The sequence below is a fragment of the Mus caroli genome, chromosome 6 (genome assembly GCF_900094665.2).
Source record: "Mus caroli chromosome 6, CAROLI_EIJ_v1.1, whole genome shotgun sequence".
NCBI classification, from domain to species: Eukaryota; Metazoa; Chordata; class Mammalia; order Rodentia; family Muridae; genus Mus; species Mus caroli.
The window spans coordinates 47,267,183-47,281,257 of record NC_034575.1 but is presented as its reverse complement, the minus strand read 5'-3'; the positions used below and the strand labels follow the sequence as shown (position 1 = coordinate 47,281,257).

Here is a 14,075-nt window from a genome sequence, read left to right as displayed (position 1 = left end):
TAGCACATCTTACTCCCTAAAATCATCCTTTATTCTGTCATATAAAACTCTGGTGTCTCTTTAACTAATCATTGTTCCCAAATACCTCAGTGGACTATCATGGCGCACCATCCCTCAGTGCAGACAGGCTCCACATGGACTTCCTTTTGTCCCCAGGAGTGAGCTGAAGATCAGCTCAGACTATGAATGAGCTGAAGGCACAAGACCAGTCCTGGAAGTCATTGTATACATTACACGTTCATTCATTCATTCATTTATTCATTCATACCACACCCTCCTCCCAGTTAGGTCCCAGCTCCTTTGCTGTACCATGCTGCTGCATTTCTCTGGGTCTGGCCTGATATGCTAACCCCATGAATCATCTCACCCTCCCTGGCATAACCTGGCTGTAAGGCTGGAAACTGTATTGGAGAGAGAACCCATATATTTCAACAGCCTAGGGATAAAACAAGTAAAGGACCTTAATTCCCTGAGGAATCTTCCTCTTACTTTAGTACTGGGGACTGAATTTAGGGCTTTTATGCATGCAAGGCAGGCACTCTCTCCTCTGCTACCAGCCAGCCCTCTTCTCACTTTTTGATTTATCTTGTTTTTAATCATATGTGTGCATGTGTGCAGATGCCCACAGACACCAGAGGCATCAAATGTCCCTGCAGCTGAAGTTATAGGCAGTTGTGAGCCACCTAACATGGGTTCCGGGAATCAAATTCAGGTCCTCTGGAAGAGCAATAAATACTCCGAATTGCTGAGCCATCTTTGCAGCATTTTTTGTTTTTAAGACATGCTCCAGCTAAGCTGACCAGGCAGGTCTTGAACCTGTGATCTTCCTGCCTTGGTCTCCTGAGTAGCTAGAATTATAGACATGTGCCATCGTGCCTGGCTGTGTGAACATTCCTTATGAAGAGAACAACAATTCTATGGGACTTGTTGCTTTAAACCAGTCCCAGAGAACAATGACAGACTCTGGAGAATATGTGGAGAGTTTGAAAATCCCAGAGTTGGCTTTTGTGTATGACTGTCAGTGCCATTCAGTCTCCGCCTTCCTAAACCTGGGAGGGGTGATGGCAGCAGCTCACTTTCCTGGCGTATGAGCTCTGAGCCTTTCCTTTCTTCTGCATGCCTTAACTCATACAGTGGCTGGTGATATTCTCTGAATAATTCAGAAAGAAGTTCTATGAGCTAAGATACTGGGTGTCAGAGGTGGCTTCAGGGATTTGAACTTTCATGTAGGAAACTGTATTCTGCATTAAGACACACAAGCACATGCTTGGAGCAGTTTCCTACATACATGTGTGTCTAATGCCTTTCTGTCATTCCTGTCATTTTGTAAATGTCAGTCATGCCTATCACTAACAAATACTGCTGGAGTGGCCATGGCTCAGGGACATTCATACAGCTCTCTCATATGTCCTTAACAGCACCTAGACAGCCAAGGAGAAAAGTCACCAAGACGCCCCACTGTAAATTAGTGGGCTTCTGGTGGTCCACTAATAGGTAAGTGGTGTCATCTCTCATGTCCTAGTTTACTTAAAGGGATATGAAATTTTAGACATGGAACAAGACATCACATGTGGGAGGGATAAAGGAAACAGTATTTTCTTTATCCTCCCTGGATCTTTCCTTTTTCCTGACTGAGGGTAAAAAGCTAAGATGCAGCACCAAGTACTGCTGGAGAGGCTGGGCTGGTGATGGAGACTCCTGCTGAGGACAGTAATAGAAATCAGACTCCCAGCTCAGAGAGGAAAGTGAAGAGGCCTGCTGTGAAGTCCTCAGAGAAAGGAAAGGGTATAAGGCGCAGTAATCAAGGCTTCATGAGAAGAGGACTGGCTTCATTTTTTCATTTGTTTATTTGGTTGGTTGGTTGATTGGTCATTCAGCCAGTCGGTGGGTGGGTGGGGGGTTAGGGGTGAGTGAGTGGATTGGTTGGTTGGTTAGTTTGTGGATGGGTGGGTGGGTGGGTTGGTTGGTCGATTGGTCAGTTGGTGGGTTGGTTTGGTTTTGTTTCCCGGGAATGCTGCTGTTGCTGTTTCCTTTCCCGAGCTATCGTTCTCGCCGGCAAGAACACACTCGGACAACCGGATTCTTCTGTGGCAAGCTTTATTGCTTCTCAAGGAGGGAAGACCCGGACCCCGGAAAATGGTGCTGCTTATATAGCCCTCAGCGTGGTGTTTCAGCACCTGATGTGGCATGTCAGCTCCTGATTTGTTGCTCGCCCATCACCTCATTACTACGCCCCGAGATGGGCAGTGACTAGGCATGAGTTCACTCTCGCACTTGCGCACAAGGCTTGTTTACTAGTTAGGCACAGCGGAAGCCAGCGCCATCTTATAATGGCGATTGCTCACTGCACGGCTCTCCACAGTTTCCCATCTTTTTCCAAGAGCATGGCCACTTGTACACAGAGTATCTTACTGTTGCATCGTGAGACTGCTTCAAAATCTGTTTCCCATTTTCTGATGTGAATGTGAATAACCTTGATCTTCTCTTCACATTAAACCTGGAGCCTTGTACCATGGTGATAACCATGCTTCTCAGTCTGCTACTGGAGGATGAAGATGAAGTGCTAAGCTTCCTCCATCAGCCCCTAGTCTTTGGGACCCTATCTGGGTAGCTGGGTGGCTCTGTGGCTGTGCTCCCTTTACATACCATACAGATGTAGAGTAGATCATGTGACTCTTAGGAAGCTCTACTGCTCGACCATCTTACAAAGTCAAAGCAGCAAGGACTGTGCCAGGGAACTGACCTGTGTGTTCAGCTGCCACCAAGTCTTGGACCCCTGTCTGTCTTCCCTTGTCTTCCTCACTGGGCCTTGGAGCCTGTGCTACTTTATACCAAGGAACAGCACTGCATGTGGAAAAGCCATGGCCCAGTGTCAAAAGGCCTGGCTTCTGCATATTACCTCTGCCTCTTATCTATTTATTTACACAACACACCTGTTGTTGCCTACTGTGTACAAGGTCTTGTAAGTACCTCCAGGAATTCAGTCAAGTAGACCTTTTATTGTAGGTAGAAAAAGGATGAAAAAGAGAAAGGATGAAAGTACCTGTTAGGAGTCAGACACACACTGTAAGGGGACCCTAGGATGCATAGGTTGTACCTGCGGGACAGTGGCTTCCATGGACAGGCCATCAGAGTGGATTTCATGGTAGAGGTGATTCTGAGCTAAAATGAGCTGAAAGCTATGTGAGCATCTACCCATGAGAGAAGATGGGAGAAAAGCACTCCCTGAGGGAGGCCAGTTGACATTTTACACACACATGGTAAGTGTCATCACTGTGACTCCAGTGGACAAGACAGAGCTTAAGTGGCCATAGGCAGAGGAGATAAAACATTAGTTAAGAATAACAAAGCACTGACTCCTGTGAGCATTCAACTAGAAGTGTTTGCAATGGACTCACGCCATCCAGTGGTCTAGTACAATGGGATCCAGTACAGCAGTGTCAGCTATCTGATCCCAGAGGGCAAAGACAGAGGCAACACAGAGCACTCAGCACAAACAGACTCTGCAGCTCCCGAGGGCGGGGAGACACTGTGACCAACACAACTCTTATAAGAGAAATCGCTCACTACAGTTTTATAGTGGTAGTCCATGATCATTAGTGGGAACTAGACAGGCAAGATGCAAGAGCAGTCAACTAAGAGCTTTATACGCTGATCTGCTGGCAAGCAGAGAGAGAAACTGGGCCTAGTGTAGGCTTGTGAAACCTCAAACCCACTCACAGTGACATCCCTCCTCCAGCAAGGTCACATTATTCCAGCAAGACCACAACAGCAAGTCCCACTAACTGGCCTGGTGACGACACATTCAAACATATGGCCTACGGGGGTCATTTTCATTCAAACCACCACAGAGTTCTTAGACATTAAAACATCTAGCAGTGGAAACTTACCTCTGTGGAAACAAATTTTAGAATAAATCCTTGGGAGCAGGGATTAGAATCAGATTTTAAAAGCTAACGTGAGGGCAGAAGCAGTGAGATGGCCCAGCAAGTAAGAGTGCTGGTTTCAGGCCTGGTGGCTCAGATTCAATCCCGGGACCCATAGAAACCGAAAGCTGAATATGGCAATGCACAGTGGTAACCAGCACTCCAGCAAGATCTGAAACAGAGACAGGAGAATCACCTAGAAGCTCACAGTGAGTAGAGTGTCAGAAGCCAGATAGACCATCTCAAGGCGGTAAACAGAGCAAGTTGTCCTCTGACCTCCGTACATATGCTGTAATACCCCACCATTACACACACCCAAATAATAAACTCAGAAGTGAACACTGCACAGAGCACAGCCAGCAACAGAGAACTGATTAAAAAAAAACAGACAACAGTGAGAAGAGCATTTGTTCTCTCAAGATCCCGGTACCCACGTGAAAAGGTGGGCATGGCTGTTCATGCCTGTAACCTCAGCACTGGGAACAGTGGGCAGTAGATTCTGGTAGCTTTATGACCAGCCAGCCTAGGCAAAGCATCGTTGGTTCAATAAGAAACCCTGTCTTAAAAGAATGTGGCACAGAACAGTAGTGGCACACACCCAGTGTCCTCCACACGCACACATGGGCATGAAAATCACACACAATTGGAGGTAGAAAATTTGAATATAGAGTGTTTCCAGAAAGCTAGAAGACAGAGAACCTTGCGAAAGGGGTTTACATGGTAGGAGACATGAAGGGATATCCAGGTCGGGGTGAAGCCACCAAGGCCTGGCCTGCAAGGGGCTGGTTAGGTCAAGATTAGAACCAGAGTGAAGGTGGCTTACGATGAACAGCAGTGAAGCCAGGATAGAAGTAAGGTGGGGTTGAGCTTAAACAGAGGCAGTTTCCGGTTCTGCTGGAGCCGGCCCGCATCTGTGAAAGCAGCGTTTGAATAGTGCAAGGCCTAGAGTCAGACCATAGGCACCTGCCCTGGTCTGCCATCTCCGTAAGTCCCTCTGCTTCACAGCGTGAAGTCATACGAGGAGAGTTTAGCCAGATGTGGTTGTCCATACCTGTGATCTCGGCACTCTTCAGGCTGAGGCAGGAGAATCACATGTTCAAGGCCAAGCTGAGTTATATAATAAGAACCTGTCTCAAAAATAAATCCAATAAAAACTCTTGTTTACGAAGTAGACAAATCCTGATAGAAATAATCTCAAGAGTCCAAACCAGGAAGTAAAGCAAGGTTGCCTTCCTTTTTCCAGCTCCCCTGACTGAACTGGGCCACACGTTTTGCTGGCCTGCCTGCCTGCCTGCCTGCCTGCCTGCTTCTCTCCCAGCTTCTCCCTCTCTCTTACCTCTAAAGTTATTTTATAGAGCTTATTTTAGGTGTATTTATTTGGCACAGTCTCAGACTAGCCCTGGAACTTAGCCTCCTGTACCAAGAAGACTCCAGGAGTTCTGGTGTGTACCGTCAGCCTGCCTCTTCCTCCACTTATATCTTGCAGGTCTTGGAACCCCAGGGCAGCCACAGCTAAGCCCGACACCTAGCTGTCACCACGGGGCTGCTTCATAGCACTGGGATCAGATTGGACTCACCTGCCTTTAAAACATTTTCTTTGTTGTTTTAAAAATGTTTATTTTCCAAATGTTTGTTTTACATGGATAGGTGTATTGCCTGTATCTCTTGCATGCAGTGCCTGTGGAGGCTGGAAGGGGGCACCAGAACCCCTGAACTTGCCATGTAGATGCTGGACTACTCTTAAGCATTGAGCCATCTCCCCAGCCCCTTTAAAATATTTTAAAGCTTAACTACTAAAAGAGAAAAGCTGATAGAATTTTGTTGAAATCTTTAGAATTTGACTGTATCAGCACTTACAGATGAGTATTTCAGAAATTCATTCTGGCTTAGTTATTTGATAGTTTTTAATATTTAAAAATGTTTGTTATGTAGAGCTACAGGTAGAAACAATTAGCAGTAAGCTAGTACAAGTAGATCTTAAATTTTCTTTTAAAGAAAGAGGTGTTCTGGGTATGGCAAACGTGTGCCTCTAATCCTAGTGTGGAGAGTTCAAAGCCAGCCTGCTCTGCATAATGAGATCTAGGCTAGCCTGGGCTACATACTGACACTCCGTCACAAAAGCTCAACAGCCAGGGCTGGGCGATGACTACATCCTGCCCTTGCAGAGGACCCAGGTCCAGGTCCAAGAACCCACAGCAGATGGGTCTGAACTGCCTGTAACCCCAGCGCCAGGGGGTCTCACACCCCTTATGGCCTGTGAGGGCATCATACTCTCTTGCTCCCACTCACAGACACACAAATACACAAAAATAAAAATAAGTCTTTAAATGTTTCCACCCAATGAGTAAACACAAAAATCAGAGCTTGCCTGAATGTGGTAGAGCAAGCCTAAAATAGCAGCACTCAGGGAGTGAAGGCATGAGTTCAAAGCCAGCCTGGCTACCTAGCAAGAGCTTTTGTTTCTGGATGCTTCTTTGTTTGTTTGTTTGTTTGTTTGTTTGTTTGTTTGAAGCTGGGGTTGGGGAGATGGTTCAGTGGTTAAGGATATACACTACCCATGCAGATGACCTGAGTTCTCTTCCCCGTACCCACACTGGAAAGCTCACAATTGCCTGTAACTCCAGGGGGATCTGTCATCCTCCTCTTGGCCTCTGCAGATACACACTCAAATACACGTACCAACAACACACAGTCAGTCACATATACATATGATTTTTTTAAAATAAAATAAATCCTTAAAAACAAGAGGACTTGTCTGTGTCATCGGCACCAGAGTTCCGATCCCAGCTCACGGCAAGCCAGCCATCTCCACCGTTACCCAAGCTCCAAGAGAGATGAGACAGGATGGTTGCTGGGGAGGGGCAGTGATATCCCATAATGAGCCGAGCCTAGGAGAAAGGAGGTGAAGAATCTTCCAGCAGCAGCATGTGGTGTCCCTCGTTGTCATCATCTGTCCCCAGTTGGTGTGGACTGTTGTCTCAGTACTGGTGAAGCACTCATTGCTGATTAGATAATTGATGGTAGACCCATGGTAGGCAGAAAGGCGTCTGGCTGAGATGTCTGCCAGAACCTGAAAGGTCTGAGTGTGCTGTTGCCACTGCTGCTTGAATATTAATGACCCAAGCAATAAAAACATGGCATGTGGGTGTTCTGGAAAGGCTGGCTTGTTTATCCAGATGCCACAAATGCACTTAGAACGACAAAGGAGGACTAGGGCGTTCTATAGAAATAAATGACTGTGCAGGGAAGTGAGAGAAGAGAGTGGAGGAGAAAGGACAAGGGTGGAGATGACCCTTGTGGCCCATGGGAACAAGTGGCAGAAACAGCAGGGCTTGTGGACAGTGACATGGGGTCTGCCCAAATGGCAGCTGTGAACAGGTGTGTGCGATTAGGGGAACACCTTAATATTTTTCTCATGTGAGTCACAAAAGCAATTTCTTTAAAAACTTTTTCAGACCACCTGTGGGAGTTTCTGGGCTGTCCCACAGAATGTGACAGAGTTCCTGTGTTGTCCCTCAGAGTGTGACAGTTTCTAGGCTTTCCTACAGAGTGTGCCCGAGTTTCTAGGCTGTCCCTCAGAGCGTGACACTTTTTTCTACTAGCCCCGCTTACCTCTCAAACTGGAAATGCTGCATGATCAACCAAGGTCCAACTCTTCAGACCCAGTTCCCACTGCCTAACAGAGTTTGAGCACACTGCCCCTACACCCTTCTCCCTCCCCCCTTTCTTAGTTCCTGAACTAGCTTTGTTGTTGTTGTTGTTTGTTTTTATTTGTTTGTCTTGAGACAGGTTCTTACTATGTGGCTCTGACTGTCCTGGAATTCATTATATAGACCAGGCTGGCCTTGAACTCACAGAGATCTGCCAGCCTCTGTCTCCCGAATGCTAGGATTAAAGGCATACAGCTACCATACCGAGCTTCTGAACTGGCTTTTCTAAAAGTGCTGCATGTAATATGTATGTGCAATATGTGTATGTAATATGTATCTGTAACATTATGAGTGAGTTCCTTACACTGCCGTCCGTTTACTTGAGTACTTACTGCACGTCAGCGGTGCTGTTGAGTATACTTCTAACCTTTAAATTATATTTGCAAAAAAGAGATTTGTACCACTTTCATGAAAAATAAAAAGCACGTGCCCTATCCCTCAGCTAACAAAAAACAACATGTGAGCCAGCTCTGACAGCTCTTTGTTCTAGAAGAGAACTAAACACAGGTCTGTCTTGTACATCACCTGCCAGCCAAGGGAGGCAATAAGTCTCATGCAGTCCCCTTGGGGCCCTGTGACGCATACATGTGGCCAGTGCAGTGCCCACAGTGCCCCACTCATGTTAGCACTGCCTTTGACTCGGACCGTGCCCTGTGCCCCACGGTATGGCATCCCTACCAGCCTGCTTTGCCTGTGGCCCATGTGGTTTCCAGCAACACCGCTCCTACCCCCTCAGGGTCTGGTCCCTTTTGATCCAGTTTAGTTTTAAAGTTTTATCTTCTACTGGGCTTCATTAAGGGGTTTCCCACCTCCTCCCCCAAGTTGTAAATGCTGAGCGGTTCTTGATGTTCAGGTGAACAAATTAGCCCAATTAGATGGGAAAATTAGTTGTTCTTACTTTCTGAAATCCTGCTGAAGGGCCTTTCCAAATCACAGTTACTGCTTTCAAACTAGCATTTTAAAGAACTCCAGCATGTGGCCTCTGTTTAAGAGTAAAATGTCTTATGCAATACCCTGCTTACAAATGGCTTTAGAGGTTTGCTCGGGACTGACTGGGAAAGCTGTGTGGCCAAGTGATGTGGAGTCTCTGGTGCAAGCATTACCAAGCTTGCTCTACTTTTATTTTAGATGATGGCGGGTGTTATATACAGCAGGGTTGACTAAAACCCACTTTTAATCCTAAAGCCTCATTTTAAGCAAATGTTTTCTCTGCACCTTGCCCTCTACCACCCCACACCCTCACCAAAAGTTCTTAGCAGACACAGAAACCCTGCTAAATGGTAAAGAGTAAGTGGTAAAGACCCAGCAAATGTGGAGGAAGAGGGACCCTGTGGAGGAGCCCATAAGCTGTAGGGTTATTGGGATGCAGCCGAAGGAACGAGCATCCCTCCGTGGCTAATAGAGCAGACACATCTTACCCTGCACAGGGGTCGGCTTCTTCTCTACCTCATCATCACTCCAGGACTGAGTGAGAGGAGGCATGGGGCTTACTTGAAACATCACGGGCACTCAGTAAACACGCAGTCACTCCTTCCTGGACCTTTGCAACGTTCAGCCTCAGATGATGGCGTCCTTGGCTGCTGGCTCAACTGCTCTTCAAACAGTCTTATTAATGCCTATTAAAATGAAACCCAATAAAAGTGCCAATATTTGGTGTTGAAATAATTGATGTTGCAGAGCGAGCCAATGAAGCACCTAGGCAGGCCCCTGGCGCAATTTAGCCTCACACCTGGGGGATGAATTTCACAACTGTAATTGCTACCATATAATTCTTATTAATGTTGTGCTATAATTCCTATTTATTCCACGGGGCTTGTAAATGCATTAGGACTTGTCAACATATTATTTTACACTGTTTATGATCTGTAGAATTATGTCCTTCAGGGTTGTATTGTGCAAAAGTGCAAAATAAATGGCTTTGGGCCTCCCTCATTAAAGAGAGTAAAATAGGAGCACTGTTGACGCGGTTCTCCATCCCAGCTGTCCTGAACCAGGAAAGCCGATTCTTAATTCAACTCTGGGCAGAGCCCCTTTCATCTTTAGGAATATAAAGGATTCATCTTCCATTCTGAGTAGTCATTCAACGAGTCAGGCCTGTTGGGAAGTGTGTGGCTGGAAGGCAGATGAGATAGGTGGATGGGAAAAGAATGTTTTCTCTCCAGGAAGCCAGACCTGCACCTCAGAGCTCTAGACATTCCCTGCTTCCTGGCTTGGGGTAGCCTGCCTGTAGTTCCACAGTAGCCTCTGTAAGCTAAAGATCCAACGTCTGGCCCCTCCTAAAAATCTGCTTGAAGCAGTTAGTGTTTTCTAGACTAGGAGAGCAAGAAACCAACGGACAGAGTTTTCCCCATCACCGTGTTCAGTCTAGCTTGTATGTGTATTAAGAGGGCTCTGTCATTGTTGTCTATTTGTGCTTGGACCCCTGGAGCCTTCCTGGTCCCTTTGCAGCCATGGGCAGTCCTAACTATAATCTTATCCCAGAATGAAATCCTTGCTTCACTAGTTCCTAGCTGTGGATTGCTGGCAAGCTTCTAACCTGGTCTTTTCCTCCCTAGGAGTAACAGCAGGCCACCTGGGTCTAGCATGCCCTCTGCTTGTACACCAATGGCTGCCACTATTGCTAAGCCTTCAGCCGACTTGTTGGGAGGGGGCAGCTTTTGACGGTCTTTGTACGTCTCTTCTGCTCCACAGGCAGCGAGTATGATGAGGAAGAGGTGGACTATGAGGAGTCAGACAGTGATGAGTCCTGGACCACAGAGAGCGCCATCAGCTCTGAAGCAATCCTCAGCTCCATGTGCATGAATGGAGGGGAAGAGAAGCCTTTCGCCTGCCCAGTTCCGGGGTGTAAAAAGAGATACAAGGTAAAGGAAAGGTCTCTTCACTCAGTGTAACTGCTTGGCAAAGAAGCACTGTAAAATAGCTGCCCTTCGAAATTCTAAAGAGAGCTGCCTGTGTGCCAGGGATAGACACTCATCGCCCATGTTCATGAGAGCAAGAGCCTCAGGGACGTGCACCCCGTGCCCAGTGAGCACTAGCTGGGGTTCTGGGTGATTGGAAGCCTTTCTCCTTCTCTGACTTGTGTGGGAGACTAAAGTCAAAGAGCTCCGTGGTAAGCGGCTTCTGGTTTTGATGCCTGTCAGAATATCCAGTGAAGGGACTGGAGCATCCGTGGTAGAGATGGTGATTAGCATGCAGAAGGGACTCAGTTCCTTCCAACACCATAGAAACAGAGCAAGGGCTGTGTCAACCTACTTATTTGCAAAACACTTTTTTTCAGTGCATAGATTTCCAGGTGGCTGGACCTGTAAAAGCCTCAGCTGGGTTTACAGAGCCTTCTGGAAAACAGGGTTGGGTGTTTACCTTCCAGCTGGGCAGTTCTTGCCCTCTCCCACCTCCCCATAAAAGACCAGGAAAAGAAAATGCTTTGATTTCTCCCTCTCGCCCGCATCTCCTCTGTCCACCTGCTGTGTCTAACAGTCCTAACACTAGGTGACTTAGGTAGCTGGTGGTACTAACTTTTCTACTGAGAAAACTACTAAGGACAAAACAATAAAAGAAGCACCAAGGAGAAGTGTGTACAGGAGGTCCCCACAGGTGTTAGCAGCTCTTTAAAATCAACTGTGTAGAAATGAAAAGCTCCGGAGCATGGCTGGTGGACACGACGGCACCAGCTTACCCTGTCTGTGCAGACTGCCTAGGTTTTAAAGGCTTGAAAGTCGGTAGCATGAGCGCATCTCACGCTGGTCCTTAAATATGTGTCTCTGAACAACTGTTAGTATTTTAATCTCGCTATTAGAAAAGCAGAAACCCCAACAGCTTCACAAAGGTGAGGGCATCACTCTGCTGCTGCGCCAGGTCTGGTAGACCAGATGGCCTTTGTTAAACAAACATGCAAACCTTAGGACAGAGGTGTGAGTCTTATCAACTCTACAAGGGCTGCCCAGTTCAGGTCAGCACACATCACAGAACACACTCGTACAGCTTCCATATCCAAGTTTAGAGGCACAGAGAAGAAGAGCCTCTAATGGTAACAGCACAGTATGCCAAAGGGCAAGATAGACCGGAGCACCCCCAAGGGCAGCTCTCACTGCAGGTTTTCCTCCTGTTTCAGCTTCACAGTAACAGCTGGACAGGGTATGTCACGGGTGTTCTGCCTGTGTTGGACCCATTCTCTCCACATCAGCTGCTCTTCAAACTGTGGCCGCCTCTCCAGTGCCTGCGGTGTGATCAGAGCCTTGTACAATAGCCATACTGAAGAGGGATCGAGGGGGACCTCAGAAAGAGGAGGAGGAACACAAACTCCACCCTTCACTCTGGGCCGGAGGGTGGGACATTCTTCCCCCTCCCTTATTCGTTGAAGAGTCTCTAGCAACCTCTTCCTCTATGGAAGCCTGGGTTCACATGGGCTTTGAATGCTCTCCCCTTTTAAGGCCAAGAGCAAACTTAGTGACCCTGTGCTGCAGGAACTGATTGGCTTCCAGCACACTGAGTAGCGGATGGCTCTAGTGGCTGTGAGGGAAGTGTGTCCCTTACTGATTCAGAATGCCAGAGACACCCCTAGCACAGAGACACCCCTAGCCACTCCTCCCAGAAAGATGCTGAGCTGCCCTGTGGCTATAGAGCAGCAGAGCTGTCCTGAGAGAATTCATTCACCTTCACTGTGCATAGGTCCCTGACGTGGTGGATAACCTCAGAACCAAGAAAAGGATAGTACCTAGAGAAGGGGATACTAGGCTCTCTGCACCCCAGACACCCTGGCCTGTCATGGCAGGATGTTTTGTTGGCGGTGGCAGCTGCGTGGGCAGCAGCTTTGGTGGTGTCTGTCCAAATCCCTCCTGTGTGCTTCCTGCCTCCCTGATGCCTCCCTCCCCTCTGTGCAGCTTCCACTCTTCTGCTTTGGAGGGAGCCCAAGAGCAGAGCCCCACCCCTACCCCAGCTCACTGCAGCCTCTTCCATGGAAAACTTGTAAAAGCAAGTCTAAACGCTCAGTGCTCAGTGTTCCCTGTGATGAGTTGCTCCTCACAGGTGTCTCTGCTGAGACCACAGCAGACAGACAGACAGACAGACCAGCACGGGCAGTGACTCCACTCCACTTCTTGGGGTGTTCCCACAAGGGGGCTCCCAGATGGATCCAGTTTCCTTTGGAGCTCTGCAGTTAACTCAGGAGCCTTCAGTGTGCTCCTTCAACCCATGTTCCACTTGAAATGTGTCCTGGGCTTAGATGGTGGCTCTTTGCCTGGCCTTGCCTCGTGTGTGCAGTGGGCCTGGGTGCTGTCCGTAGCTCCACAAGAACTCTTTCCTAACATCTCTTAAAACCTAGGAAATACTAAGCTCTAAGAGTAGGGGAACAGAATCAAATCCTGCCAACAGAATCTTCCTCTTTAGAAATGTTTGACACGGAGGAAACCTCATAAAGTATCTTTGTGTATGAAAAGGAGGCTTGTTTGATACTCATACATTCAAGTACAGCGCCTCCTCTGATGTGAGTAGTGAGCCCGTCCCACCACAGTCCCGCGGTACCTTCCACAGAACGGTGTGCACACCAAGCACGTGAGCCATGGCGGAGTGGTGTGCTTCTGACCACCTGGCTCTTAGTGTGTTGGCGCTGTGGAGGCAGGAGGCACACCCCTCCAGATGCTCTCCCTGCAACCGCGGCTCTCCTCCCCGTCCTCACCAAACTCCCCCAGAAACCCTCACTGTGTCCTTTCCATCAAACACCAGGGACCTCAAGGACCTCATTTCCAGCTTTCCTATCCAGGGCCGCACGTACTGGGTATATCTGGTCCAGTGCACTGAAAACAAAGATCACTCCATGGAGGTGGATGGCCCCATTCAGCATCTGGACTGCAGGCCTCCTGTGGACTACAAGTTTTGGAATAGCTTGTAGTTATTCTACTGACAAGCATAATTTGATAAGGGCAGTAGTTCTTAATGACAGAATCCAAATTCCCCTACTCGTAAGCTGTTAGCTTGCTCCTTCTGTTGCCTTCCTTCCTAGATAGCCCAGTGGCAAGACTATTTAGAGTCCCAGACCTTCACAGTTGGAAGGCGTGCCAAAGTCCCCCAGCTATGCGTTTGAATTGAGCAGTAAACAGTACCTAGCATTTTAGGAGGGTCCTTGAGGAAACACAGACTACACAAGTGCCATTCCTGACTCCTGTTCCAGTTCTGTAAGGCAGGTCATTCTCTGTCATTTCCTCACCCAAAATCTGAGTAGTTATCTGAAGACATCAAGCACCCAGCATTGCATTCTAGACTCTCCAATGAACTCCCTTATCCTTTCAAAATTTAATCTTGGCACCTCTGTTCAGAACCCAGAGGATTTGAGCATTTTGTTAATATTTCCAAGGGGCAAAAACTTGTAAGATGATGTCATCACAACTTTGAATGATGCTTCATCTTACCTTGCCATTTTATTGCCTACACATAGGATGAACGG

General features: G+C 47.6%; 1 protein-coding gene across 2 annotated transcripts in view; it reads left to right on the top strand.

Annotated features, from left to right (window-relative positions):
* The window catches only part of Jazf1 (JAZF zinc finger 1), a 303,501-nt gene that overhangs the window by 282,936 nt on the left and 6,490 nt on the right, over nucleotides 1-14,075 (top strand). For both annotated transcript variants that reach the window (XM_021165549.2, XM_029478835.1), the window contains one exon: nucleotides 10,328-10,497. In XM_021165549.2, the coding sequence (XP_021021208.1) occupies nucleotides 10,328-10,497 (170 nt within the window). The remainder of the gene's footprint in view (nucleotides 1-10,327; nucleotides 10,498-14,075) is intronic.